This window comes from Scomber japonicus, chromosome 12 (assembly GCF_027409825.1).
Source record: "Scomber japonicus isolate fScoJap1 chromosome 12, fScoJap1.pri, whole genome shotgun sequence".
Taxonomy (NCBI): Eukaryota; Metazoa; Chordata; class Actinopteri; order Scombriformes; family Scombridae; genus Scomber; species Scomber japonicus.
The window spans coordinates 12887653-12914565 of record NC_070589.1 but is presented as its reverse complement, the minus strand read 5'-3'; the positions used below and the strand labels follow the sequence as shown (position 1 = coordinate 12914565).

Sequence of the window (26913 nt, the reverse complement as noted above, 5' to 3'; positions counted from 1 at the left end):
AAAAAAGATGTGTTGTTTTATTTTTGAAAATAGTACTGTAAATATACAAGACTGTATGTCTTTTTTTATTTGTATTTTATATGTGAAGCTGTTGGCCTTTTAAAATAAAAATAATGATTATTTGTTTTTCCGATGTTTTTATTATATATTATAAGTGTGATTGGGTATGGATTGGGGGAAATACTGTATATAAAATAAGTGAAGTTTTTCTCAGCAAAACCTTTCAAGTAACTGCACTTTATGGCGATATATTTTAAAAATACATGTAAAACTTTGCATGAAAATACGAGGAATCCCTCCAAACCAACAGATGGCGGCGGTGCGCTTGAAGCCGGTCGGTGTGTCCTTTTCTCCCCTCCTCACAGAAGAAGCAGTTTGTCAGTCGCCCAGTCTCTCACCAGCCAGACCTCTCAGCAAGGTGTCTGCCTGGCTACACCGCCGTCGTACGCGGCAAGTCTGCCCTGAAGACACCCGTCCTATCCCGGGTCATTGACCAAACTCCCCCCCCAACCCCTCAACCCAGTTATACCAGCCAGCTGTGTTCTTTTCGGCCATGGCGACCAGTGCGAAGCGAAAGCAGGAGGAGACCCATCTGAAGATGCTCCGGGAAATGACCAGCCTGCCCGCGAATAGGAAATGCTTCGACTGCGACCAGCGCGGCCCGACATATGTCAACATGACAGTGGGATCCTTCGTTTGCACCACCTGCTCCGGGATCTTGTGAGTTTCCTTTTGGGTGAAGGTATCACCTGTATTGCTCGTATTGTCCATCAGACCATTTGTACGGTCCAATACTGACTTTGGCGGGTCCATTAGCTCGTTAGCTAGCGTTACCGTCCGGACAGGTAACGTTATTGTACCTCGCTCGGTTCCGCCCGAGGCCGCTGGGTTAGGGTTTGGTTTGTTTACAGCTTTGCTTCAGTGTGATGAAATATGCGGTCATATATATATATTTAGTGTGAGAGGCGAGGCGGTGTCAGTGGCTTATTGTCTGTGTGGTGAAGGTTAGCAGCGTTACGTTCACATACCTTACAGTCAAATATGTGGCCGACCTGTTCAAAAACAGCTCGTCACACACGTCCCGGTGTTACTTCCAAGTCTGTTCTCCCGTTAATATGTGTTTCCTCTTACCTTAACCTCACACAACAGCATCCCTAACCGTAACCAGTCATCCTCTGAGGTGCTTAACCTGATGACCCCAAAGTTACCTTAACCGCAGCAAGCTATCTGTGCTGCGCTTAACCATAACCCCAAGTCCTATCCACAACTGCTGAAGTGTTGCTATAGGAAACACAAGTCTATCCGGAGGGGGTCATTATGTGAGGGGGGAACAGACAACACCGGGATCTCCTTTATCTGAACTTTAACTGGACTTCCTACAAGGAATGTAGTAAAACACACACACACTGACACACACACACACCTTTAGATAAGCAGGAGCAGGGTGGGTCCCTGAACACAGCTTGAAATAGCTGAAAGATGAAGTGGGGCAGTGTGTCGCCTCTAGCTGCTGTCTGATGAAACCACTTCTTATTCTTCAGAAACTCAAACGAAATCATTGCCAAGATTTAGGCAATGACTTAGATTTATGCAATATCCTCACTGCCTACGCACATGGAGTTTCTCATATGGAGCCAGACAAACATTTTGTCCTTGATTTGCTGTCAACATGTGACCCCTGTACAGGCCAGCATCTTCCTGGAGCCACTGGTGGCCTGTGGCATCTCAGTGGCATCCTGTGTCACTCTGTAGGAAGTTTAAAGACTCTCTGTCAACTAGGGCGGGGCCGACTTTCATCATTTGTTTCCATGACAGGTCATGAGCCATAAGTCTGTTTAACGATAGTTGTTGAGCCATCATGTTCCACTCTTTTGCTTTTCAGTCATTTTATGAAATTACTTCCTCCAAGGGGCTCATGATTTCGCCTGTTTTGAAATAAAAAAGGAACAAAAATACACTCTTGACTAATAGGTCTTCCGCCCTGTTTTGTCCACTCATGAACTACCAGCAGCCTGAACAGTGGCCATTGATGCCAGAATATCAACCTAACATTACTCTAACAACTACATATGTGAAAACAAGATGATGGATAGCAGTTAAATAAGAATACACTAAACTTGTTTACTCAATTATTTTTGAACCTGTGTTTACACAATTATGTTTACATAACCCACTTTCACTGTTACAATAGTTAAAAGGAGGATTTGTTTTTCATAATTGTAGCAGATTGTTATAAATTACTATAAAGTAATTATTAAAAGAGTGTATTTTTTAATACAAAGTGAGTAAAATCATAATCTCCTTGATGTAAGTATTTACATAGAATTAATAAAAAAACAAATATGTAGACTATGGTTGCTCAACAACCATCCTAAAACAGACCTGCTGACCTGTGGTAAAAAAAAAACAAGAAATTTGGCCCCACCAACTGCTAACAGAGTGCCACAGGCCTCCAGTGAGGTGCCACAGGCTGCCAGTCTTACTTGGAAGATCCCATCCTTACAGTATTTACCTTCTACGTGTGGACAAATAGTGTGTGTATTGAGCAGGATCTAGACACATTGTATGTTGTATTCATATGCATATAACCTGTCACTATTTTTGGACAGACGGCACTAATAAGATAATGTTCTTAGTGATACTCAAGTGATACTCTCTAGTTCTGTGAATCTGGGCCAGTATTAAATTATACAGTATAATCACATTGGCACATCAATTGGCTCAAAAGTTACATTTGGGTCATAACTACTTTTAAGTTTTTGAAATACAATCCATGTAAGAAGTATTCACCCTCATGAACGCTTTTCCTGTTGTGTTTGTTTTACAACATTCAGAGATAGTAGATTAGACTATTTTCATCATTGATCAGCTAAATGTAGCACACTTTAATATCAAGGTTAGAAAAAAACTCTAACATATGATCTAAATTGAGTAAATGCAAATATAAGGTAAGATAATTTGTTGTATAAGTGTTTGCCTTCTTGAAATCTATATTTGGTAAAGACATCTTTGACAGTAATTACAGCCTTGAAAGTCCTTGTAGGTACATCTGTTGATCTGGACAGCGTACTTCTTCCTCATTCTTTTTAGAAGACTGCTCCGTGTCTGTGAAGTCGCAGTGAGCAGCAGTTCTCCTTCCTTTTGTACTGAAGCAGGTTTTCCTCCAGGATTCCTCTACATTTTTTTTGCTCTCCACCTCCACAAACCCTCTTGCGTGCATCAGAGAGCTATCCTCATCGCCCGGAGCTGCCACCACCAGTTTTCTCATCATAGCATAGTGTCCCACATCCCACTTAGGAAGCAGAGGCCCAGATGTCATATGATTTATTCTTTAAGTCGTGGTTTTGCCTTTTCCAAAATGCCATAAAGCTGCAGCTGGGGAAGCAACTGTTTTTGACTGCGCTGTGTCGCCTCACTCAGCTGTAGACTCTTAACTAGGACTGGGTGTCCAAAATGTTTGATACCGGGGCCGACAAAGATAGAAGATTTTTCAATACCAATTTTATAAAATCCATTTTAACAAAAAGAAAATTACATTACTTTACAAATCTTTAGTTTATTTTTCAGCTCATTGGAATTTTACACACCAAAAGCATATAAGCTATAAACCTATTAACTATAATAACTTTCATACTGTTGAGCAAGCTAATTTAAACCCTTATCACCCAGCAATACTTGTTAGTTTTTTAACATTGGTTGGCTTTAAAGAGAAAGTGTATTAACTGTCTCTGTACAGCTGGCTAACATTAACAGAAGTTGTTTCATCACTTTGCTTTGACAGTTGTTTTGTGTAGTATATTGTCTGTGAATGCTAGTCAGGTTAACGGCTCAAAATGTAGGAAGTGAAGCCAGCAGCGTAGACAAGGGCTTCATCGGGAACAGGAAGTTGTACCAAAACATCTAACCTGCAGTTAAGACAAGATTATACCATAGCACTGAACATAACACAGCTAAAGTTAGCCGAGCCTCACAACACGCAGTTGTGAGCCGTTCACCAGCTGCCAAACCTCAGCTGTTTTGATATCAAGTGCAATATCATCATCTTCGATATTATAATACATTGCTGCTTCGGTCTTTGATGTTTATATTGAGAAGCTAGAAGATGTCCTGGACAGCTCCACTCCTGCTAGGTACCGAAATTTGGTACCAAATTACACAAATATTTTTGGTACTTGATCGTACTGAAGCAATTCAGTTGGTGCCATGAAAGTATCGAAGTTTGGTACCCAGCCCTACTCCTAACCTGAAGTAGTGAAGTAGTCCGTGGAAACAGTTCGGAAAAGGGCGAGCACTTTCAAAAAATACTTGGTTGGTGATCGGATAAACCATCTGTCCATCACATCTCATCTTGCGAGGCAGTTGGATTCACAAGATCACGAGATAATGCAAAAATCTTCATTGGATGCTGATTGGTTCGGGCCAATCAGTGCATAACTTGAAGCCACACTGGATGGATTCTCATCTGATCTTGTTAAGTCGTGATCTCATGAATCCAGCAGCTGAGCAAGCTAGACTTAGACTTCAAAGTTGCTCCAGGTCTCTTGGTGTCCTCCACTTATTATAAGGACTTTGTGGACTATGGTAACCCTGAATTTTCTCTCAGTAGTAGTTTGCAGAGTTCTCCCTCCTCTGTGTCGAGGGTCTGATGATAGGGGCTGTACAGATTGTAAGCACCCCACCCTGCATCCTCCTTTTGATTGGTACTCTCCAGAAACCATGTTGTATATTTATTGGAAATGTTCATTTGTCTTCATTATGTAGTTTTTGCCAGAAAATGTACCAACTATCAGCTACAGATGTATTTAACCTAGAAGTAATTAAAACCTAGTATGACTTGTCACATACTCAGTTTAACCAATCTGGGGATCCATCAGCTGTCTCTGGGGGGGCAACAGTCAATATTTTTGGGGGTTCCGGCATAGCAAGCTGATACCCAAATAATGGATATCTGGGCCAAGACTTCCTCTTCTGTGTGCTGGCTGTTTAGCAGATTGAGACAGTCTCAGTCAGATAAATATAACAAGTGAAATCATCATCAGACGATAGCTGATGGATTTCAAAGATTGCAATTCGTCTAATAATGTTCCACCTCTTTTGCTCTCCTCATGCACTGTTTACCTGCATGTCACAAAAGCCGGCTTGAATGTGATTGGTCCATATCGCTCGGACGAAAAAAAGGGAAACCACAGCGCCTGTGTTACCAGAATCTTGATTCAACATTCATATGCAGATATCTGTTTATAGAGATTATAAACAGATATTATAGAGTTTTTTTAGCTATTTGGATGACTTCACTCAGAGTATGATTTAGATGGGTCACATTATTTTTGTGTTCTATATTTGTATTTAGTTCAGATGCTTTTGAAATGGTTTGTTGTAACTATAACACTCCCCCCGCCCCCCGCCCCACACCCTGTGTATCAGTGTCAAAAATCTAGTTATATCCCATGTGATTTAATGCTTATTGACACTATTAATTATACTGTGGTGTTTACTACAAGTCCCCAATAACAGTGATTCAAATCTCAGCTATCACTAAGTTGGTTCAGGTCACATTGACGCTCAAATATTTCTGAATGAACTTTTGTCTTTAGTTTTAGATTTAAGGAATTCAAAGTAAATACGGTTTCTGATGGTTTGTTTTTCATGTCATTTTACGTCACTTGAATAGCATTAGGTTGCATCCGGCTTCTCTTGTTCTTCAGCTAACAAATACCTCCTCCACCCACAGGCGAGGGCTGAATCCCCCACACAGAGTGAAGTCCATCTCTATGACCACGTTCACACAGCAGGAAATTGAGTTCCTACAGAAACACAGCAATGAGGTATCACGTTCACTTTCACAACTATTCACATTGTTAACCATATTATACTCATCTTGGCGATCTGTCTTTGATTCAAAAGTGCTATTTTGGCATTTTTCAGAGCCCTGCTTAGTCAACTTTATTGGCATTCCTCTTCCCCTACTCAACCCCCCCCCCCCCCCCATTTCTCGTCATCCCCTCCCCCTCCCCTATACTTTCTCTCACCTCTCTCCCGGCTTTGCCACCACCCCCACCCCAATCCCCTCCTTACCTCCCACTCTCCTCATTCCTCTGCCTCTCCCCCTTCCCTCCCCCCATAGGTCTGTAAACACATCTGGTTGGGCCTCTATGATGACAGGACATCAGTTGTTCCAGATTTCCGAGAACCGCAGAAAGTAAAAGAGTTCCTTCAGGAAAAATACGAAAAGAAAAGATGGTAAACTTTTCTCTTTTTTTTTGGGATAAGAAGTGGCAAGTGTAAATCTTGAGCTGCAAAGCTCAAGGTGGTTTAGTTTGAGATCTTAAGAGTTTAAGAGCTTAAGTTTTGCATTATCTAACTAACATTTAAAATCTAACTTGGTGCATAACTCAATAAATCATGTAGTTGGAAAACATAGTTCAATTCTCTAGCGTGCAGAAACGTTACTGTCAAATGTCAACTGGTACTGTTTGGCTTGTTGCTATCCATTGTGATGCAAAAGAAAAGAGTGTTTACAATCTCAAGTGTTGCCTCTGCCAAACACCATTTTATAGTTGTGGACTTAGTTAACTGTGTGTTTCAATTTGATAGCAGGCTCTTCCCTGTCTGGGATTCTCATTCTTTTATTCCCATTTCACTGCAGTGGTGGTGGTAAAAAAGGACATCTTTTAAACACTTTGATTTTTGAATGAAGGTTAAAATACTTCAGTCATAGAAATTGTCTCAATCAAATTAATGATTAACCTAAACACCATCCTTGTTTAATATGTATACTATGTTGATATTGTGCCTTTAATAGGATCGAATGACAAAAGTTCCATCTGTTTGGACTTTTCATTACTTCTTTATAAGTTTGTGATGGCGTTTTGTCTAGGTATGTCCCTCCAGACCAGGCAAGGGCAGTAGCAAGCGTCCAGGCCTCTGTGTCCGGCTCCTCAGCCAGCAGCACTGGCAGCACTCCAGAAGTCCAACCCCTCAAGACCCTGCAGCTCAATAGGACCCCACTGCGCCAGGTAAAAGAAATGCACATTGGGCCTTTTTTTTAGCCCATCAGATATCAATCTATAATGTCTGAAAGAATTTGCTCTCTTTTACTGTCCAGTCTCCGGGACTGGGTCGTTCCCATGCTCATAGCGCTTCTTCTCAGGAGAAGAAGTTTGACTTGCTCTCAGACCTGGGAGGAGACATCTTTGCTGCTCCACCCTCTCAGACTGCCAGCTCTACCAACTTTGCCAACTTTGCACATTTTCCAAGCCAGTCAGGTAAGATAGCTTCCTCCAGGAGGTCCCAAAAGCTGATTCATTACAGACAAATGCAGATATATAGAAGTGTGTTCTCTTTGGTTTATCATCATCCCATACATTACCCTGCCATTGATTTTATTTCCACATTCATTGTCTGTGTTAATTATTCCTTGTTTATGGCTGCAGCACCTCAGGGTAATACAAACACCAACTTTGCCAACTTTGATGCATTTGGAAACACTGCAATTCCATCCCATCTGAGCACGTCACCCCCCTCAAAGTCCTTTTCATCAGGTACCACCCCTCCCCACCACTGTCTTCCTTCCTTCCACCCTGTCCACATACACTCATCCTCACCTCAGTATTTTTCTCACTCATTTCCTACCCACTGTGTCCACTGGGAGTCCCTTTCCTCCGTGAAAAATTTCCCACTGATTATTAAACTCGTAACAACACCAATGTTACTGGTTACGTTTTACAAGATGAGATATACGTTGATGCTCAATGTCTGTAGAGTGCTTACTTTCATCGTTAATGCTAGTTTTTTAGTTCGGATCTTCCTTTTACTTAAGAGTCAGTGAGAGCGGGCTTCAGGCTGCTGTCACCACGCTGTCCTTCGTGTATAGCGGGGCTGTGGTGCTCACAGATATGAGGACAACAAACAGGATAACTGCCCTTAAAATGAGAACTGGAGCAACATGTCTGCCATCCAGAGAGAGAGAGACAGTCAGCCAGAGAACAGAATATTGTCTGCCAAAAACCAGCACAGAGAGCAGGAGGCAGGGCATACGTCTCACTCCTCTACTCTGTGCTGTAATTCTGCTGCTGCTGCTGGAGACAGTCACAGAGTAAACACTTAAAGTATAATCGTAGCGTCCATCGTCTGACCAAGTTTTGATAACGTAAAGCAGAGTTCTAAATAATTGGGAGGTTCTCAGTGGACATTTAGCTCTAAACCTCACGTAGAGCAGATGGTTGAAAATACAGAGCTTCTCCCTTCAATCATTCTAATTTTTCTTTTGTCTTTTTTTATCATTAAGAGTGTATGTGTATGCATCTTTGAGTCTATTTAAAAATCAAAACTGTCGATAGGTGGAGGTGTGCCAATCCCATCGATGTCAAGTGCCGTCCCTGCTCAGACCCACACAGGGAGCTCGGAGGATCGCTACGCTGCTCTGGCTGAGTTGGACAATGAGCTCAGCTCCTCTGCCTCCACAGGGAGTAATGTGCAAGGGTGAGAGACTGGCAGACAGAAATATTGTAATAACACTGCCAATAAATGTTCACCAGAAATGAACAGCTCATTTCCGACATGTGTTTCCTCTGCACGCCTGTAAAAGACTGGAAAAACACTTTATGACTACTACATGAGTTTGATTTATTCAGTGTTCTAATGTTTGTACTGTGCAGTGTGTTGTTGAATAATGTTCCTCAACAGTAAAAATGAAAAGCTTGATCATATTATTAAGACACTATGAATATGCATACATATCTCAACTACAGTCTTCAGGCCCTGTCATTTTCCATTCGGAAGTCTACAAGAACTTCCACACCTGAACTGCTAGTTTCAAAGAAAGGCAGTGAAATGTTCACAGTACCACTGAATATATTTTAAAGACAACTAATGGTTGTCCTGCATACTGCTTGTTTTTAACGGATGTAAAAACACTTTCTTTATGCTTATCCTTTTTCTCTACAGGAACTTATTTGGACCAGTGCTTGGTTCATCGCCAGCCCAGAATCCACCCGTTTTACCCAGCATGCCGCCTAACTTTGGAGGTGGCCATGATAATTACTACCACAGTGATGCATACAGCAAGAAAATACATTTTCACATGTAGCTTGAAGTCTCATTTTTTTTATATACTCCTGTGTTTCATCCAGCCGTCCCATCCACAAATCCCTTCGTTGCTGCAGCTGTTGCCCCCGAGATGGCCACCAACCCCTTCCAGACCAATGGTAGAGCTCCAGCTGCAGGTGTGTGTGTGTGTGTGTTTTGAGTTTAGTGTCTGTCACGCATTTCCTACTTTGACATTGGTGTTATTTTGATGTAACCCAGTTGAGTAAGCTTAGTGATTTGCTTCCATATCTAGAACTTACTCCTCCTTTTTTGTGTGTGCGTGTGTTTGTGTCTGTGACTATATGTATATGGTGTGTGTGTGTGTGTGTGTGTGTGCGCATTCATTATACACACATTTTGTGTGTGTCTCATAGCCTCGTTTGGTACTGGCTCTATGAGCATGCCTGCCGGCTTTGGGAATGCGTCTTCCTACTGCCTCCCGACCAGTTTCAGCGGAAACTTCCAGCAGCAATTCCCTGGCCAGGCCCCCATCCCTTACTCTCAACCTGGGGCCTACCACCCTCAGTCTAATGGTTAGTGGCCTCCCACATCCCTTTTTTCCTCTTATCCTGTTCTACCTGTGCAGCATCTGTCAGTGATTTCGATCATATACTTGATTTTTTCCTGGCATGAATTGCATGTATTATTTATCTACATGATGGATCTCTGCATTGCGAGTTCACTTTAATTCTGGCTGCAGCAAATCAAAAGTCAGTGGCAGCTACTGCACAGTGATAAATGATTGCATTTAGGGTGCTCAGCTTTAGGCTTCTGCTGTAGACCAGAAACACAATCAACAAATTTGGCATCACTCATAAGGCTCTGTTCACACCTGAATGCAATCTGACATGCTAGGTGTTGGCTCTGTTTTAGTTCCTCCTCTTTACAGTCTTAGTACTATAGGATTTTAAGATAAATTCTCATAATCTAGCTCATTGTAAATGACTCTTTATGAGCTGGTGATATAACAGTTGCAATGAAACAATTACTGTTATAATGTGATGTGTCTCTATCACCTGCAGGCCCTGCCTTCCCAGTGTATGGTCAGAACAAGCCCTCCATGACGCCGTTTGGCCAGCACATGGCTGCTCCTGGCATGTCCAATAACCCATTCATGGTGAGCACACACTGTCTTCTTTTACTACTTTTTAAAGATGGTCAAAAAAGTAAATGAATATAGGATGTGCTGTGGAGGAGGTTTTATTGACTCAAGAAAACCACAGAATTTATTTAAGTAAAAAAAACAACAACATTATTTTGCTTAACATTCAATTTGAACGGATAATTTCCTCACTGCAGCAATGTTTACTGTTTCTGTCTTACATTTTTAAACTGACTCTCTCTTTTATTTCAGGCTGGAGCTCCAGCGGGGTCATTCCCTTCAGGGGGTTCCACCAACCCTTTCCTGTAGCACAGCTCCTAGTCCTTGCCACCAGAGGGCAGCATGCAGCACATACTCAACGCACCCGTTCCGTCACGCTATTAGTGACAGTACATTTCTAAAGAAAAAAGACAAAAGTTTTTTTGTTTTGTTTGTTTTTTGTTTTTGTTTTTTTCATAAAAAAAAGTTTACAACACTATGAAGGAGTACAAAGGACTATACTGAAGACTAAGGGACTGTTATGGGGGGGGGAATGTACTATTTGGACTATATACAATACATTATATGCTTTTTATTTTTTGTTTATGACTGTAAGCTCTGTGCATATCATCATTTGTAATCACAATTAAGTACATGTTATGTATAACACGGACTGAGTTAACAAAGGTGAGTATATACACACACCTTGTGGGGAAAAAAACAACCACTGCAAACTATCTACTTAAGTAAGGGTATGCAATTTAAGATTATTAACAGGGTTCCATTCAAATCTATGATCTGTGGTTTGAAGCACCCACAGAGATGCAGGTATTTCATTTTCAAAAGGGATTTCTTTTTGTTACTTTAGTAAAATTGGTACTATATTGGCAATGTGTTTGACAACTCTCAGATTCAGAGTCAACAGTTGCCTGTATGAACCCACATCTTTTTAAATCAGTGTAACATCCTAAGCAGTTGGATAGGACACTGTAAAATTAATTATTAATTATTCTTTTAAATATTTCCAATACCTGTAAAATTGGTTAAAAAATATAGTAGATTTTAGTTTGAAACCAAGGAAAGCTCCTTGAATATGAGGCCAGCAGAGACTTCAGATGTTTTTAGATTTAGGTAAAGGGGACAGGCTGCTAGAGCACAAATGGAGGAAAGTCACAAGGAGTGCAGGCATCAAGATGAGTATTTTTTTGTGCCCTAACCCAACCTAGTCTATGAAACACTGGTAAAACTGTTTGAAATACTTTCAGTAACCTCCAGCAGGTTGAACATGTCACAGGAGCAAACCTCAGATATTCACTATATTTTAAACATATGGTAAAGATGTAGGCGTCAGGTTTGTGGGTGTACCTCAAAGTAGCAGGTGATGATCCTCTTGACAGGGAATGACAGGTTTACCAGACCCTGTCTGGACAAAAAATACAAACATACATTTGAACAAAATATCTTTGAAATGTTATTGTATTCACCAAACTCCCTTGAAATCTGTCTTCTTGTTTGCCTTCTTATTAAAAAGCTTAAGGGTGGGAGAACAGGGTGAAGAGAAATGATCTCAATCCAGTTTGCTTTAAAATGGCACAGAGAACAAGGACAGATGAATCAAGGGTTTATCTCATTACTGGATTAGACTGTGACTCGAGAACAGGGGTGCCAGTTGTGCCACCAATGACTAACAATGAATTTGACAATGTGTTTCTTTACAAGAATAGGTAAGTGAATGTGTACATATATAAATATATGTATAAATAAATTAAAAGATTTTTAACTACAGTTTTGAGTGTTATAACTTATTTATTCCAACACAAAGATGACTGCTCAACTAAAACTAAAGTTTAATACAACTGTGATGTATACCTTCATAAAGGTAATAATGATTCGTTTTTGTTTTCAATATCTTGTCCAGCTAGACTAAATAATAGAGATTAAAATGAACGTAAAATTGAATGAACACCAAAAATAAGCGCTATAATTTTCATTAAGGTACAATTTGTTAGAGTTGTATTAGTCTGCTTTATTTATTACTAATGAATTGGCAACTGAGTTATATGCCAATTTTATTGTTTACACTGTAGATGTATGTTTACAACTGTTTTATATGCAGTTTTTTTTTTTTAAATCATAATGTTTAACTTATTACCCATCAAGACCTCCTTCAGCCAAGAAAGTGCTGTTGCCATGACAACCGGCAAACTTTAACATGGCGTCGCTTTTAACAGACCCGTTGTTTGAAATCTCTGGAGGGGGTCCTCCACCAAACAAGAACTTTTATCATTTTTCTGTGACCAAGTCAGACGTAAGTATAGGTTGATAGGAACTGCAATTTTCTGGTTAAAAGCAGCTGTTTTTGCTATTTAATGTAAGCAGACTGCTGCTACTACCCTTAGCGTCGCTAGCTTAAATGATCTAACGATAACGGCATCACTTTAACGCATCTCATACTTTAACCATGTCTTTCTGTCTCTTCTCTTTAACAAATGACAAGTGCTTTAAATATAATGAAATCAATAACCGACATAAACAAAAGTACAAGAGAAAAACAGAGAACTGAGAACATATGAAAATATCATTTTAACTAAACCATCTCTTCTTATTTATCTGTAAATTAATATAATAATACATTGTTCTGTAACATAAGGAACCCCAGACAACTACAAGAAATGCTTTCAAGAAGAAAGCTCTGTGTTTTCATACCTTTCTGATGAAATATAACACCACTAAAATCTCCAGCGGTCATTTCCAGGTGATCTGGAGATGGTGGAAGATCTCTCTGAGGACTGTAGACAGGAACTCAAAGCCAGGGGAGCTGAGAGAGTCTCACCAGGACTTCTTGGATGACAACTGGTTGCAGAGTAAGGAGGACTTTGTATTCGTCTACAACACACCACACAGGTTCTAGCATATTACTAATAATAATGATAAATAACTCCTGGTGGCAGTGAAAGCGTGGGCTCTCATGTAGTTACCATGGAGCCACTCATAACTGGAAAGTTGAATCAACAAGCTCTTGAGAACAATCTGCTTATTATAGATGGCTCCATGTGTGCAAGGCAAAACAGTGAGAATTACTATTATCTCTAAATGTTGGTATTTGTGTGGCCACACATTTGTATGTAGTTAGGGTAATAACAGCAGGGACCAGTCACCCCATTCACAACGGCTGTTGAGTATCTTTAAAAACCCTATTGATCCTGATTGCCTCCACAGTGGGTCTATGCCAGTAAGTACTGAGAAGTTCACAGGTGTGTTTGCTATCTAAAGTGATGTTTAAAAAAGGGACAGATTTCTGTGAAGTACAGCAAGCATGCTCTTTACACTGGGTAGGTGTTTATCACTGTATATTCAGATTACAGTATGTCTTGTGTATGTTGTTTTTAAGAGAAAAACTAATTCTTGAATCTGGATGACAGTAAAAATAATGGGCTTCTTTCCAGGTGAGGTCAGTATGGTTTTTGGTCGTGGAATCTTGCAGTACACCAAGGAATTGTGCCAAGGCCATTATGATTATCTGGAGCATCTGTCCGACTCCTTACTTCTGCGGATAATAAATTATCTGGAGCTAGAGGATGTAGGTCAGCTTGGACGAACTTCACGCAGGTTCAGGCAGGTGAGTTCTACAGACAAGCACACAAGATGCTGCCAAAAATAAATGTCCTGATATAAAATATTTAGTGTATTATCTAACATTCAGTTTTATACATTTTGTATTTTGTTCATCTCTCATGTAAACACATTGTTAAGCATTAAGCGTAAAAATGACTTACTATATCATTAAAATCATGGGACCTAGACTACACCAGAGAGTAAAATCAGCTCTTCCGTTCATTGTAACAAAAATGTCACACACATATATATACATATGTGTTTACATACTTGTAACCTTTGCTCCTAAGCTATGTGGGTCAGAGGAATTTTGGGAGCAGGCACTGCGGCGGGGCTGCAACACAGTTTCAGCTGAGGTTTCCTCTCTGGCACTCGAGATGGGCTGGCGCAGAATCTTCTTCACCAGCAAGCTACAGCTGCAGAAGATGATCAGCCGCAGGAGGCTGAGGACTGAGGGACAACAAGAAGGACAGGTCGCTGACCCAGACATAAAGGAAGAGGAATCTCCTGGTGAAAGTTCAGAGGCAGAGCAGACGTCCAGTTCTGAGGAGGAATCTCACCCTGGAATTATCCCCAATCTAAGCCTTGGCACTGACACTGGCACTGGCACTGGAATTGGCGTTGACACTAGCTCTTGCTGTGATGTTGATCCTGACCGTAACCCTGAACCAGAGATTGGCTCTGATTCCAGCAGGCCTGAGCCCGAAAGATTGTTGGAGGAACTGAAGCATGGTGGGGTGGCAATGCCAGCACAGAGCAGTGAATTTAGCAATGCTAGAGGAGACTGCAGTGCAGAGCCAGAAAAGACACAAAGTTAAGCTTTTGTTTGACTTGTGTCGCCCGTTGTTGTTGTATCAATATGCCATTAATATGCCATGCATTCCTCATCCTAAAATGAGTTGAGGTTTCATTATCTGATGAATGTTATCTTTTATTTGTCAAATCTAAATATATTTTTAAATTGTTTGTTCTGTATATTTTTCAGTTGTTCAGCTCTACAGGATATTTTGGTAGATTTTCATTAGTTGTGCCATGACTTTTCTGAGTTAGAATATATTAAGACCTTAAGAAATACTACATGATATAGTAGTTTGTTGTAATATTCAAGTTTTAATTTTGTAAGTTGTGAATTTAAATATAATATACAGTTCTACTGTCTATGGATTTTTTGGTCATTCATGAACTAATTGAGCAAAAGCTCCATTGCTACTTGTCACTGGTAGGATGGGGCTCAGCTTTACCTGAGAGAACACAAAGATTGTAAGTAATGGTAAATAAGGTAATTATGAGATTGTGAATGCTTAGTAATAACCCAATTTGATGCTGCACTTTAAGTTGTGGACTTTCAGTAATTGATCTATATATACTTTAACAAAGAAGTAATTATAAGTTATTGTTTTTGTGCTATTTGACAAGTGATTCAGAGTAAACAAAGAACAAATTATCTAGGAAATGAATCCATGAATAGTGGCTCATTGATATCTAGCAGCCTACATATTAATGATTACTTGATTCAGAGTTTCTCAGGATCTGTGAGACATTAATTAGAAGTTCATTCTGATCTGTTCCTTTTCAACTTGTCAAGATTGTTTATGCCCGATTATTAAGTTTGACTCTAACTCATCCATCTTTCCATTAACATGTCTGCTAAACAGGTCAATGTTGTATTTTCAACAAGCAGGCGCTGTTAGGACATGAAATCAACCAGTTCTCCCATCAGTTAGTGCCCACGGCTCTGCAGAGGAGAGGTGATGCCATCATTGTCAGGTACCCAAGCTACTTGATCTAGCTGCTTTTAGAGTGAATGAATCTCACTTTTAGTTATACTTTTAAGTTTTTAAACATTTAAATTGAAACAGTACAATTGTAACATAGAAGGGCCATTTTGTAAAAGGTCTGCTTGCACAGTTGAAAAGGAAGTTACCAATGTGAATCAGTTTGAGTATTTAGTAAAATATGAATGTAATCTGACAACTGATCACTGTAATTCCTCACTGTGTTTCCAGTTTTCTAAAGTATAGCTTTATATTTAAATCAGACATGGAATTGAATGTGAGGTGTAACTGGCTTATTTTTTCGTTAAACATCTATTACTGTAACTTCTATTAACATGGTTATCCAGCTGGTAATTTCCAGTTATATAATGATCTGGATTCCTAGAAGACACAGATAATGTCTGTGAGTTTTGATAGGATTATACAACTGTTGGGCATACAGGACAAAACAGTCCCCTAGGGGGCACAAGCTGCCAGTGCTTAGTGCATAGTGACATCATTGGTGCCGTTACCTTCTGCCTCCCTGTTTGTCAGGCTGTGCTCCAAGTGTCTGCAAATATGTGAAGTAGAAGTAATTCTTTTTCTTTGCTTGATGTGATTTTAATTTCTGTTGAGCTGAAAATAAAATCAAAGTGGAGTATATTTATCTAAATGCTAGAAAAACTTTGATCAAAGACAAAATAAACTGCACTGTTTCCATTTGACAGTTGACCCAGTAACATCCCAGAATCAGCTCAGGGGACCTGCACCTGTGTCTGAAACATAGATGGTTTTAGACAGAACTCTAAGAGCTTGGTACAGTTTGAGCAGGGATTATCCAGAAGTGAGCAGCAGCCACCTGTGCTACAGGCCTGCACTCTGTCTCCTCAGAGGGACATTTCACCACTCATGGTACAGAATTTCTTTGGCTCTGACTCAAAGTGCTTCTGCCTCAGAAAAATATCCTCAGCTCCAGGCAGCAGTTCCTTGCCCTATATAAAATAACTGGGACATTGTCCTGCCAAGTGGATGGATGTTTACAGAGGAAAAGAAGTGAGTTCATGATAGTAGAAATCCTTGTTAAGTCTATCCTTACTGGCTGTCTGATCCTGATCCAACTCACCGCCTGATGATAATCTGGTAGTGAACTCATTTCAGTTTATAGCATCAGATGTGATAAAACATCTATGTAGTGAATCACTTACTTTTTGTATGGAGAGTAAGTAGCTGTCAGAGTCCCACAACAACCCACCATCTGTCAATCACCCTTCCAGGTGTTTCAGTCGGAAGATCAAGCTTTTCTCTGCACTCTGCTGTTATGTTTGCAAACAGTCGGAATTTCTTTTTTCTATGACTGCTGACTCTCACTGTGTACTGCACCTCTCCTGAGAGGAAGAGAGGCTATCCCTAAGATCTAATTGTTCTTAAGGCTCAAAATAGTCCCTATAAATCACCTTACATGAGGTGAGACCAAAATGTAGATGTCCTACATTGAGGTTTTTGGCTGTGCATGGTTCAGTCATGAGGGTCACTTCCAACTATTTATCTTTTCATATGGCTGTCTTGTGTTTCCATGTATGGTTATGTCCCCTCCTCCTCCTACTTTATTTAAAGTGACATGGTGACATACTTCTATTGATGCTGATTGAGAAATCTTGTATTCTCTCAGTCTTTTTTTCAGTTCTCACTGCTCTACTTCGAGCGCTCTGTCCACTCCCTCTTTTTGTGGAGAGCTTGAGAGAGACCATAAGAGGATGGAGTTTAACCATGTAAAGGCCATGTAATGGACTATGTGGGAGATGATGACGAGGTCGCTCTCCTCATCTTAACCTTTACTCCCTCCTCAGACCAGGCTAATCCTCCTAAGGTTAAAGTGACAGGCTGCTCAAAGATCAAACATCTAAAACTAGCTGATTAAGTGCTGGTGCCTTACACATTTTTTTGATTGTTGTAAAAAATTTAACGAAACAAAAATATTTCACCCACTTCTTGACTGATTGCACCATGTGGGTGTCTCTCTGGCCTTCAGAAGGTCTGAGTCTGGAGCTTTCTGACGGCAAGCAAAGCCCTTGATCTTGTCCAGGGCATTGACGGCTTGAGACCATTTGAAGAAAGGATTAACTAATATTATCCAAGGTGTACTGTACTGAATTATCCTACATCACTGTAGCTGCTATGTAGTATTACTGCCAACTGCCAACAATAGCAAACATTTATCAATTCATGACAAAATTCAAACCAGCTGATTGGTTTGAATAAAGTGCTGTGACAGTAAGCAGTACATCTTGGAATAAAGTATATACATTTAAATATATACTGCATATTGTAAAATTACACTATACTAAAGATTTAGATATGCTTATGCTTATATATGTTTTAACTCAATCAGAAAAACAGTTGTGTTTCTCTTTTGGCTTTGGCTTGTGTTTGCAGTATCACTGTTAGGTATCAGGTGTATCAGAGGTCTTAACCTGAGCCCAGTCACATGACCGAGGTCATACTCAGGCTTTTTTTTTTAAATACTCAGGCAGGAGAAAGAAGCTCTGGAGTCGCACTGATCTAATCCTATGAGTCTTTTTGTTGACTCTTGCTCTTACCTACTTACACCAAACATCATTGGAAGATGTGCATGAGTAGGGAACGTTTGTGACTTGTGGAGTTTTTGTTTTGTTAAGATCAAATACATCACATTTTTTGTTACATTTTGTATTGTTGCTAAATGGCCAGAGCAACGCAAACAGTGTGCACTCATTGCTTATTTTAGCTTACATCATGAACTCTCTTTACTAATTAGTAAACTAAAGCGTTCTGCTTCCAAATCAGCAATTACTCACAGCTGACACTGATAATGTTCTCTACATTGTGCGTATAGTACATAATGTATTGTTTTAACAATAAATAATGGTAATGTTAAGTAGCAATGTGTCAATGTTCCGACAAATAGTAGAAGTCATTGATAAAAGTGGGTGAATTATGAGAATTAGAGAGCATAAGAGATAAGAAACAAGCAGAGAGATTAAGAGTAAGCTCTCTGAAGTACCTGCTGCTCTGTTGGGATGGAGAGAAGAAAAGTGAAGATGGTGAAGATACGTGGGAGATAACCTGCCATCATAGTCATGTTCAAGGCTCCAAATACAATCAAAGTTTCTATCCATATGCTACAATTTAAGTAAATACCTAACTGAATATTACTTTGTTGCTCATTACAGTTTCTAACAACATTCACCAGAGTATCCTCCCCATACTCTGACAGTTTAAAAAAAAAAGAAGATCTTTCCAGCTTTTTGTGGGAGATTTTCTGTTCTTATCTAAGTCTTTTACTGTCTTTTGCCATTAAATGCATAGTCAACAGAAGCCATTGGACCACTGTTAGTGACTACTGAATACCATGAACAAATATAGAGGGCAACAAAGCCTCTTAGTACAGAGCCCGCTTACGATTCCCTTTCGGTGCACAGCATCCTTGAATAGACCACACAAAGATCCTTAAGTCCAAATCCCTCCCTGGTATTTAATTCTAAATGAGTAATTACTGGGTGTGTCAGTGTGTCTTTGGTTTGCAGGTAGGCTGGGTGAAGGAGCTCATTTGTTCGTGGCTCTGGAGCGAATTGCACTTTCACAGAGACACGCATTCTGAAAGACGCTGCACCAGTTGTGAGAGGGTATCCCTGGGGAGCCACTGAAGAACCCAGTCACTTAGGGGGGACAGACCACATACAACCGCCAAGATGTGTGACATGGGGGGATTGGATAACCTGGTGGCCAACACGGCCTACCTAAAAGCCCAGGGTGGTGATGACAAGGAAATGAAAAAGCGCCGTCGCAGCTTGTCTCTTCCCAAGCCTGAGCAATGTGCTTCAGTACGAGCGTCCATTGACAAGGACTTTACATCACTTTGTGAAAGGCAGCCTGTTGGCAAAAAGTTTTTCAGAGATTTCCTGGCAAATAATAGTGAGTTTAAGCTTGCTGCCGATTTCTTGGATGAGCTTTATGATTGGGATCTTGCTGAAGGTGCACCAAAAGACAAGGCACGCACGAATATCATCAACAAGTATTGCAAAGCTGATTCCAAGAACTTCCTGACCTTTCTTACTGGGGAGCCTTCTGACAAATGCAAGGCTGTGACAGATGCCACTTTTGATGAGGTGATGAAAGGCAAAGTCCAGGAAGGTGTGAGAGAATTTCTGAAAGCCAAACCCTTCTCAGATTACCAGGCCAGCCCATTCTTTGATAAATTTCTCCAGTGGAAAGAGTATGAGAAGCAGCCCATCAGTGATAAGTACTTCTATGAGTTCAGAACTCTGGGAAAGGGAGGCTTCGGAGAGGTAAGCATGCAAATGCATCTACTTATGTTATAGTAAAAGTGTTTTGATATGTGTTATGGTAAAACAATGTGCATTTTGACTCCGCTTTGAGTTGCAGAGATCTGCTCAAACTTCCTGAATATGTTGATGATATCAATTACAGAAATGTGTATTACCACCATTTTGTAAAATGATTTCCACAATTGTAAGATATATTCAGCATTTTTTTTGAATTGTAATGGTGATATATTATAGTGAAGTGTTACAAAAGTTTGTTTGAAGCATAAGAGGGGATATTCTAGGACAGGAGATCATCGTGAGGATTTACCTTGTCTCAAGGTGACCATGAAGTTAAAAGGCATACAGGCATACCTTTAAGTTCACAAAAATTGTGCCACATCTTTCAGATAATGACAAATACAAAGACTAAATGCAGTGATCTTGCATTGACAGAAGAAAAAAGTGATGCTTTAAATATTGATTGATGGAAACCCTCATTTAAGTCAAAATATCTTTTTCAGTACAGACCTGAGTGTGACAGTAGAATATATTTTAAAATAACAAGTCAAGAACTGAATGCAACATGACTGTGTGAGATGACTTAGTTTTAAGGTTCTGTTTTAGAAGACAAACTATAAATACATTTCTAGGCATTTACGAATTTGAACATTACCAAATTTCTCTACCAGTATTTGCAAATTACAGGGATAGAACATGGCAAGATATTTATCTCTTGCCAGTGAAATGCTTTATTATGAGATGTGTGAAGAAAATGCACATTTTTGCCTTATCATGGCTTTGTCTGATATGATCAGATGCATATGAATTAGTGTAATCTAAATTTAAAATTTAAAAACAACACTACTGATATCCATTGTAAATAACACAGGACCCAGTATCGATCCTTGAGGAACACCTTTACTGATTCAAAGAGTGCTTAGCAACAGGCTTGAGCTTACAACAAAAACTACAGCAACTTAATGAGGTAAATGTAAGGAGTGTAGAAATAAAAAAATTAAAAAAGGTATTACAGTCATGTTTTAAACAGTATAATGTAATTTTAGGGTTACTACTAGGAGCAGGCCTGAAGCCTGCTGTGAATTTTAAATATAATACAATACTTGAGAAAATAGCTTTGTTACTGGACAGTCATGTTCTAATAAATGTGTTCCTGTCATTTAGCAGTGGACAAAGCTGACCCACTGTCTATAGGGCCACTAAACAATAGTAACAGTTGAGATAAAGATGTGAGCGATACAGTGGACAAAAGTAAAGTTAGGTTGACTTCTTGAACCCATTTAATCGGATACTTTTTTATGCTTATAAACTGAGACAATGCAAACTGATCTCCCTCTGCTAGTTTAGAAGAAGGATTATTTGTGATCATTTCAGTAGTCAAATTATTATATAACTGTTGGCATGATATCAGTGCTCTTGGTCTACTCTATGATATTTCCATTCAAAACATGGTAGACAATGTTTCTGTGGTAAATGTTATTTACTTGAAAAATACATGGTGCAATATTGGTAAATAAATAAAATCCACACTGTGGTGATCCTCTTTTTTGAACAAATAATTTGTCTATTTCCAGGTATGCGCTGTTCAGGTGAAGAACACAGGCCAGATGTATGCCTGCAAGAAGCTGTGTAAAAAGCGACTGAAGAAGAAAGGTGGTGAGAAGATGGCCCTGCTGGAGAAAAAAATCTTGGAGAAAGTTAACAGCCTGTTTCTGGTCAACTTGGCTTACGCTTATGACACCAAGACCCACCTGTGCCTTGTTATGACCCTGATGAATGGAGGAGACCTCAAGTACCACATTTACAACATTGGCTATGATGGCAAGGGTGCAGACCAGGGCATTGAGATGAAGCGCATTATCCACTACACAGCACAAATCACCACTGGCATTCTGCATCTGCATGAAATGGATATCGTATACCGTGACATGAAGCCAGAGAATGTGTTGCTGGACAGCCAAGGCCAGTGCCGACTTTCAGATTTGGGTCTGGCCATAGAGATTGTTCCAGGGAAGACTGTCACCCAGATGGTGAGTAGATCTAATCACAGGTTGATTGTCTGTTATGCTGATCTGTTCACTTTTGAAACATGATAAAAACTTCCAAAAAGTATAACAAATTGCCCACTCAAAGCCATTATGGTGCTATTAACGTGAGAGGACATTAGCTGGATGATTTCAGCAATGATGCTAGGAATCATAATTTAGATGTCAACCCTAAAGGGCAATTGCATCTATCATACAAAGCCTTCGATGTTCATACGCCAAACAGCAGGTAAGGAATCCTCTTGTCTGGAATTATATAGTTGATCTTAAGAGTGACATACTTTACGTAACGTCTTTACCTACGTAGTTGGAATAACTTCAAGTCCACAACCATGTAGATGAACACTGGTTGCAGGGTGGTGTCTCATCTCCACCTCGTCCATATTGACTTATCTGAAAATAAGGCTGTAGCTAAAAACTGCACTCAAATTCTTGGACTGTCAATCTAGGTGGGGTTGTAACTTTTAAATCCGGACAGGGATTACTGGATTGCTTAAAGATCTGTGCAATGAGAGTCTCTGAATCCATTATATAACTCATTTAATCCTTTAGGAGTCAGATTACAGCCCAGCCATTTATAGGCCACTATTTTGTGTTGGGGCTCTCTCAGACACCTTGGAGGTCCAGTGCACGTAATACGTAATAAGCATAAGAAGGTTTCCCTCAGCAACTTGGTAGCAGAGATTTAGTTATTTCTGTACTCTTTACCTTAACAGAAATGCCTTAGGTGTGGTGCACTTTGATCCCACAATGCTGTACAAAGACTATAACTCTTCATCTTGCCTGAAGGAAGAGTAACTCAGATACCATTTCATGAATAAGTTCAGCTTGTTCTTACATCTGATTAGTTGCACTCGTGTGATTATTGCATCTTGTTGAGGCTCACTTGACAATATGCAAAAGAAAAGGTTCAGTGTACGAGAACGTCATGATGGCCTGTCAGATCAAGCACTGAGCTCTAAAAATGTGTTAGGTCCTGACAAATATATGTATTCTGCAGAATACTAACCCTAACCCTAACCCTAACCACAAGCACAAACACATAAAATTACTGATAATAATATGAGAATTTCCCAGTGAACACATTGTTTTATTCGATTTTAGTCTAATAAAACCTGTAGTATGGTCCTACCCATGCTAACCTATTCATGACCTGAAGAATTTTCCAACAGGGTTTCTTTAGACTTACTAGCAGAAGCAAAGAGTAAGCTTTTGGCTCTATGAAAGTTTAGTAAGCTCATTATCCAGTGCTCTGATGCTCCTCAGTCAGCCAAAGTGACTGCTAACCTCCTACAGGCAAGGCTGGCTTTGGTCTCCTAATCCTCTTAGCAGGCATTACACAAGTCTGTCCCTGATTAGATTGACAGATCCAGGTAAAAACATTTAATATGTTTAGACATGTTAGTTTGCAAACAAGGTGACTTTACCTTCAATGAAAAATGTTAAGAGATTGATTCTTTGCATTAACTAAGATCAGTGTCACAGTGTGTTCAAACCTTTGACTGGCACTGTAGGTGATAATTCTGTTTTCTGAATGGTCGCGTGTGGAAAAGTTGTGCTCCTTGATAAACCACAGTGTGCAGGTTCTGTCAAGTTATACTGATGACCAACAGACACATGTCAGATGCCTGGACCATAGTTACAAATAAAACACAGTGAAAGGTTCATATTAATGCAGGAATTTGTTTGGTCAGTGGGTTTCTAACATCAGTCAAACTGGTCTATCCATGCACATCTTTAGTAGTTCTTAAAGAACATGTGAAAACATCAGGTGCATCTATTGATCAGAACCTGTCATACAAAAAAGTACAACTATTTTATGATTTATATTGCAACAAAAGTTGTAAAGCACTTGCAGTGTCTGATGCCTTTACCAATGCAAAAGATTAATAGGAATTCTTTGAGCTCATGTGAACTTTCTTTTCGTTTACAGATTTTACATATTAAATATAGTGTTTCTGCTGGTGGCTACAGCCTCCAGAAATGGCCAGCCTTTATATAAGAGAGGAACTCCGGAGAACTCTGTCAGTAGAAGCACATGACTCTTGACAGGTAGTAGGCTTAGAATTAAGATTAAGCTCTTGGTCTGAGGCTGCTGGGGAGGTCATACAGGGAGAGGGAGGAGGGGATATATGGCGAGGGAGGGGACAGAGGAGCAAGAGAGAGAGGTGAAAGTTAAAGAGAATGAAGACCAAATTAAGGCTTTGAGTAATGCATGCAACTGACCTGTTAATAACTTGTCAATGGAGATCATTAGGGTTATAAGTTTGAACATTGCTCTCTACCAGTCCATCACAATCTTTATGTTCTGTGCTTCTTTTGAGCAGCCCTGTTTTCCCTGTTCATGCCACTGTGCTAATACATCAGCTTATAATTTAAACAGTAGAGGCATCATTTTCATCCACAGCACCTGAATACAAGAGATAACTCAATGTTTAAGACAAAAAACACGTCAAGCTTCCTAGAGAGTAACATTTAAAGATGCCTCATATTCACCTGTTTTGCTCCTCTCAATCATCCCCCCTTCCCCTCTTTCCCTCTGCCAGGCTGGTACTGGAGCATACATGGCCCCAGAGCTCCTGACCAAAACTCCATACAGGACATCAGTGGACTGGTGGGCCCTGGGCTGCAGTATCTATGAGATGGTAGCTGGATATACGCCTTTCAAAGGCCCTGAGAGCAAGAAGGAGAAGGTGGAGAAGGAGGAGGTACAGCGCCGCATTCAAAATGAGGAACCCAAGTGGGATCACAAGTTCTTTGATGCTGCCACCAAGGACATCGTCCAGCAGTTCCTCAAGAAGAAAATAGAAGAGCGCCTGGGCATGAAGTAAGAGGTTCTTCTTTTCTGTTCGTAATGCTTTGAAAGTTCTGCAACATGCTCTGAGATTTTATTTTAATTATTTTTCTAATTTTTTAAAAATGTTTTTATTAATATTTGAAATTAGCCCCTGAAATCTAACAGCAACGTAGAGTGTGATTCAGTGTTTTATATTGGTAAACAGGTAACCTGGTGCAGGATGTCTGGCAGCACTAACCCCAAACCTCTCTTTTGAAGCTCTGATGGAGAAATATTTTTCTTTCCTCCATATTAGGAACAACATGGAGGATCCAAGGAAGCATGAGTGGTTCAAGACCATCAATTTCCCCCGTCTGGAGGCTGGGTTGGTGGACCCTCCATGGGTACCCAAGCCCAACGTTGTCTATGCCAGGGACACGGGCGACATTGCAGAGTTCTCCGAGATCAAGGGCATTGAGTTTGACGCCAAGGATGATAAATTCTTCAAGGAGTTTAGCACCGGTGCTGTGTCCATTCCATGGCAACAGGAGATGATGGACACTGGACTGTTTGAAGAGCTCAATGATCCCAACAGGAAAGAGGGAGGAGGAGATCCTGATGACGAAAAGAAGTCTGGCACGTGTACATTGCTGTGAGCAGCCAAATGTTGATTTCACCAGTCATAACACTCAATAATTTGTTTTCTCAGTCAGATGCACACTAACATTGTTGTAAAAGATGGATCATGTTTTACAAAAGAGGTGAGCATCTTTGTTGGTGACAGATTGAGAAAGATGTACCATATCTCTCTTGTAAGGATGCTCAAGGTTTAGAGATCTGCGGCTCTGGAGGCAAAGTTCAACAAAACATGGATGATGTAATGATGTTTTTTGAACATTATCTCTCTGTTTCACAGCTTCTCTTGCTTATATGTATATCTAATCATGTAGATTTGCAGCCATATTGATCAGGAATGATTGCTCTGAGTCATTTATACAACCCTCCTAAGAATACTAGTGTTAGAGGAGTAAGTCGAAGGCTTTCATGCCAGAAATATTAGTTTATGAAGAAACTGTTTAAATCTGAGCTGAGAAATATTTTTTTTCTTTACAGTATAATTTCTTGCTGAAATGGTGCAGTTCAGCATTAAACTTAAATTGGTGCGGAAACACATCTGTAGAAATTTGAACTCAGATTCAAGGTCTTGGAGACCTTAAATCTGTTCCGTTCCAGTATTTTCCAGTGGTTTGTGTATTGATTACAGAATTTTATAGCACCCTGACCCTCTCATTCCCTATATTGATGCCATCATAAGGTCACACTGTTTCTATGATGAAAAGTGCTTTTTAACCAGATGTGGCAGAGATAGTTGTAGTGTTTAATATTATGTGCTGTGATCCTAAACTTCATTATTGAGGCTGGTCACTGTATTTATTTACATCCAGGTGGTTTTCCTTTCACCCAGAATTTTAGTTTTATAAAAACTATAAAAAGCAATTGTATGTAATGTATATAATATATATATAACTATGCACAGAGGGGGAGATGTAAGTAATTTAAAATTAAGGATTTAGTTTAAGGAAAATGGAGAATACTGAAGACCTCTTTGCTGAGTCCCTCTTTTGTTGGTGCTATGAGGCTCAACTTAGTGTGATTTGGACTCAGTTTGCCCTGGGATGATGGGAGAGAAGGAGTGCAGAATTTTGCTGTGTATGGAGGAAGAAATTTTAGAGGAGTTGGGCAATAAATTCCTGTACCAGGAATGTGCAGGTTGCACTGCCACAGCCCCGAAACACTGCGATAGGTCCAACAAGTCCTCCAAATTAAATGACCACATAGGTCGTTTGTACCTGCACTCCAGAGCGATCCACAAGGGTCGATTTTCTTGGGAGAACAGGCTTGATAACTCAGGGCTTTTAGTTTGAGATGAGAGCGAATAACTCAAACTAGCCAGATCCTGAAAAAAAATTAAGCTGAGTAGAAACTTGGGTTAGTAAAAAACTAAATCTTGTTATTCTTGTCTCAGGGTAATTATTTGCTTAAAGTTTTGAAATGTTCAGATCTTGAGCAACGTTGAGTTTTCACTGGTAATGCTAAAGATATAAATATATAAAATATAAATAAAGGTAATATTATATTTACTTGTAAATATATATATGAGAGGAATTGCTACACATGCTAATATAGAAAATGTCAGCTGTAAAGCAGGAATTTGCTTGAATCTGTAATTATT

The 26913-nt window shown here is 39.8% G+C and overlaps 3 protein-coding genes across 3 annotated transcripts; all 3 read left to right on the top strand.

The window, feature by feature from the left end:
- Nucleotides 1–419: 419 nt before the first annotated feature.
- On the top strand, nt 420–11953 carry agfg1b (ArfGAP with FG repeats 1b). The gene is made up of 12 exons (XM_053329629.1): nt 420–720; nt 5732–5825; nt 6125–6240; nt 6878–7016; nt 7106–7265; nt 7434–7541; nt 8340–8481; nt 8947–9026; nt 9132–9224; nt 9462–9620; nt 10110–10204; nt 10442–11953. Exons 1-12 carry the CDS (start codon nt 554–556, stop codon nt 10496–10498), a joined length of 1410 nt encoding a protein of 469 aa, XP_053185604.1. The 5' UTR covers nt 420–553; the 3' UTR covers nt 10499–11953.
- Nucleotides 11954–12380: 427 nt separating this feature from the next.
- fbxo36b (F-box protein 36b) lies at nt 12381–14237 on the top strand. The gene is given in 5 exon segments (XM_053329682.1): nt 12381–12476; nt 12924–13032; nt 13615–13787; nt 14074–14197; nt 14200–14237. Coding segments are annotated over 5 exon segments (540 nt in total).
- Nucleotides 14238–19265: 5028 nt separating this feature from the next.
- On the top strand, nt 19266–25336 carry grk7a (G protein-coupled receptor kinase 7a). Its single transcript, XM_053329615.1, has 4 exons — nt 19266–19862; nt 21434–21889; nt 24451–24731; nt 24997–25336. Exons 1-4 carry the CDS (start codon nt 19266–19268, stop codon nt 25334–25336), a joined length of 1674 nt encoding a protein of 557 aa, XP_053185590.1.
- The last annotated feature ends 1577 nt before the right edge of the window (nt 25337–26913 follow it).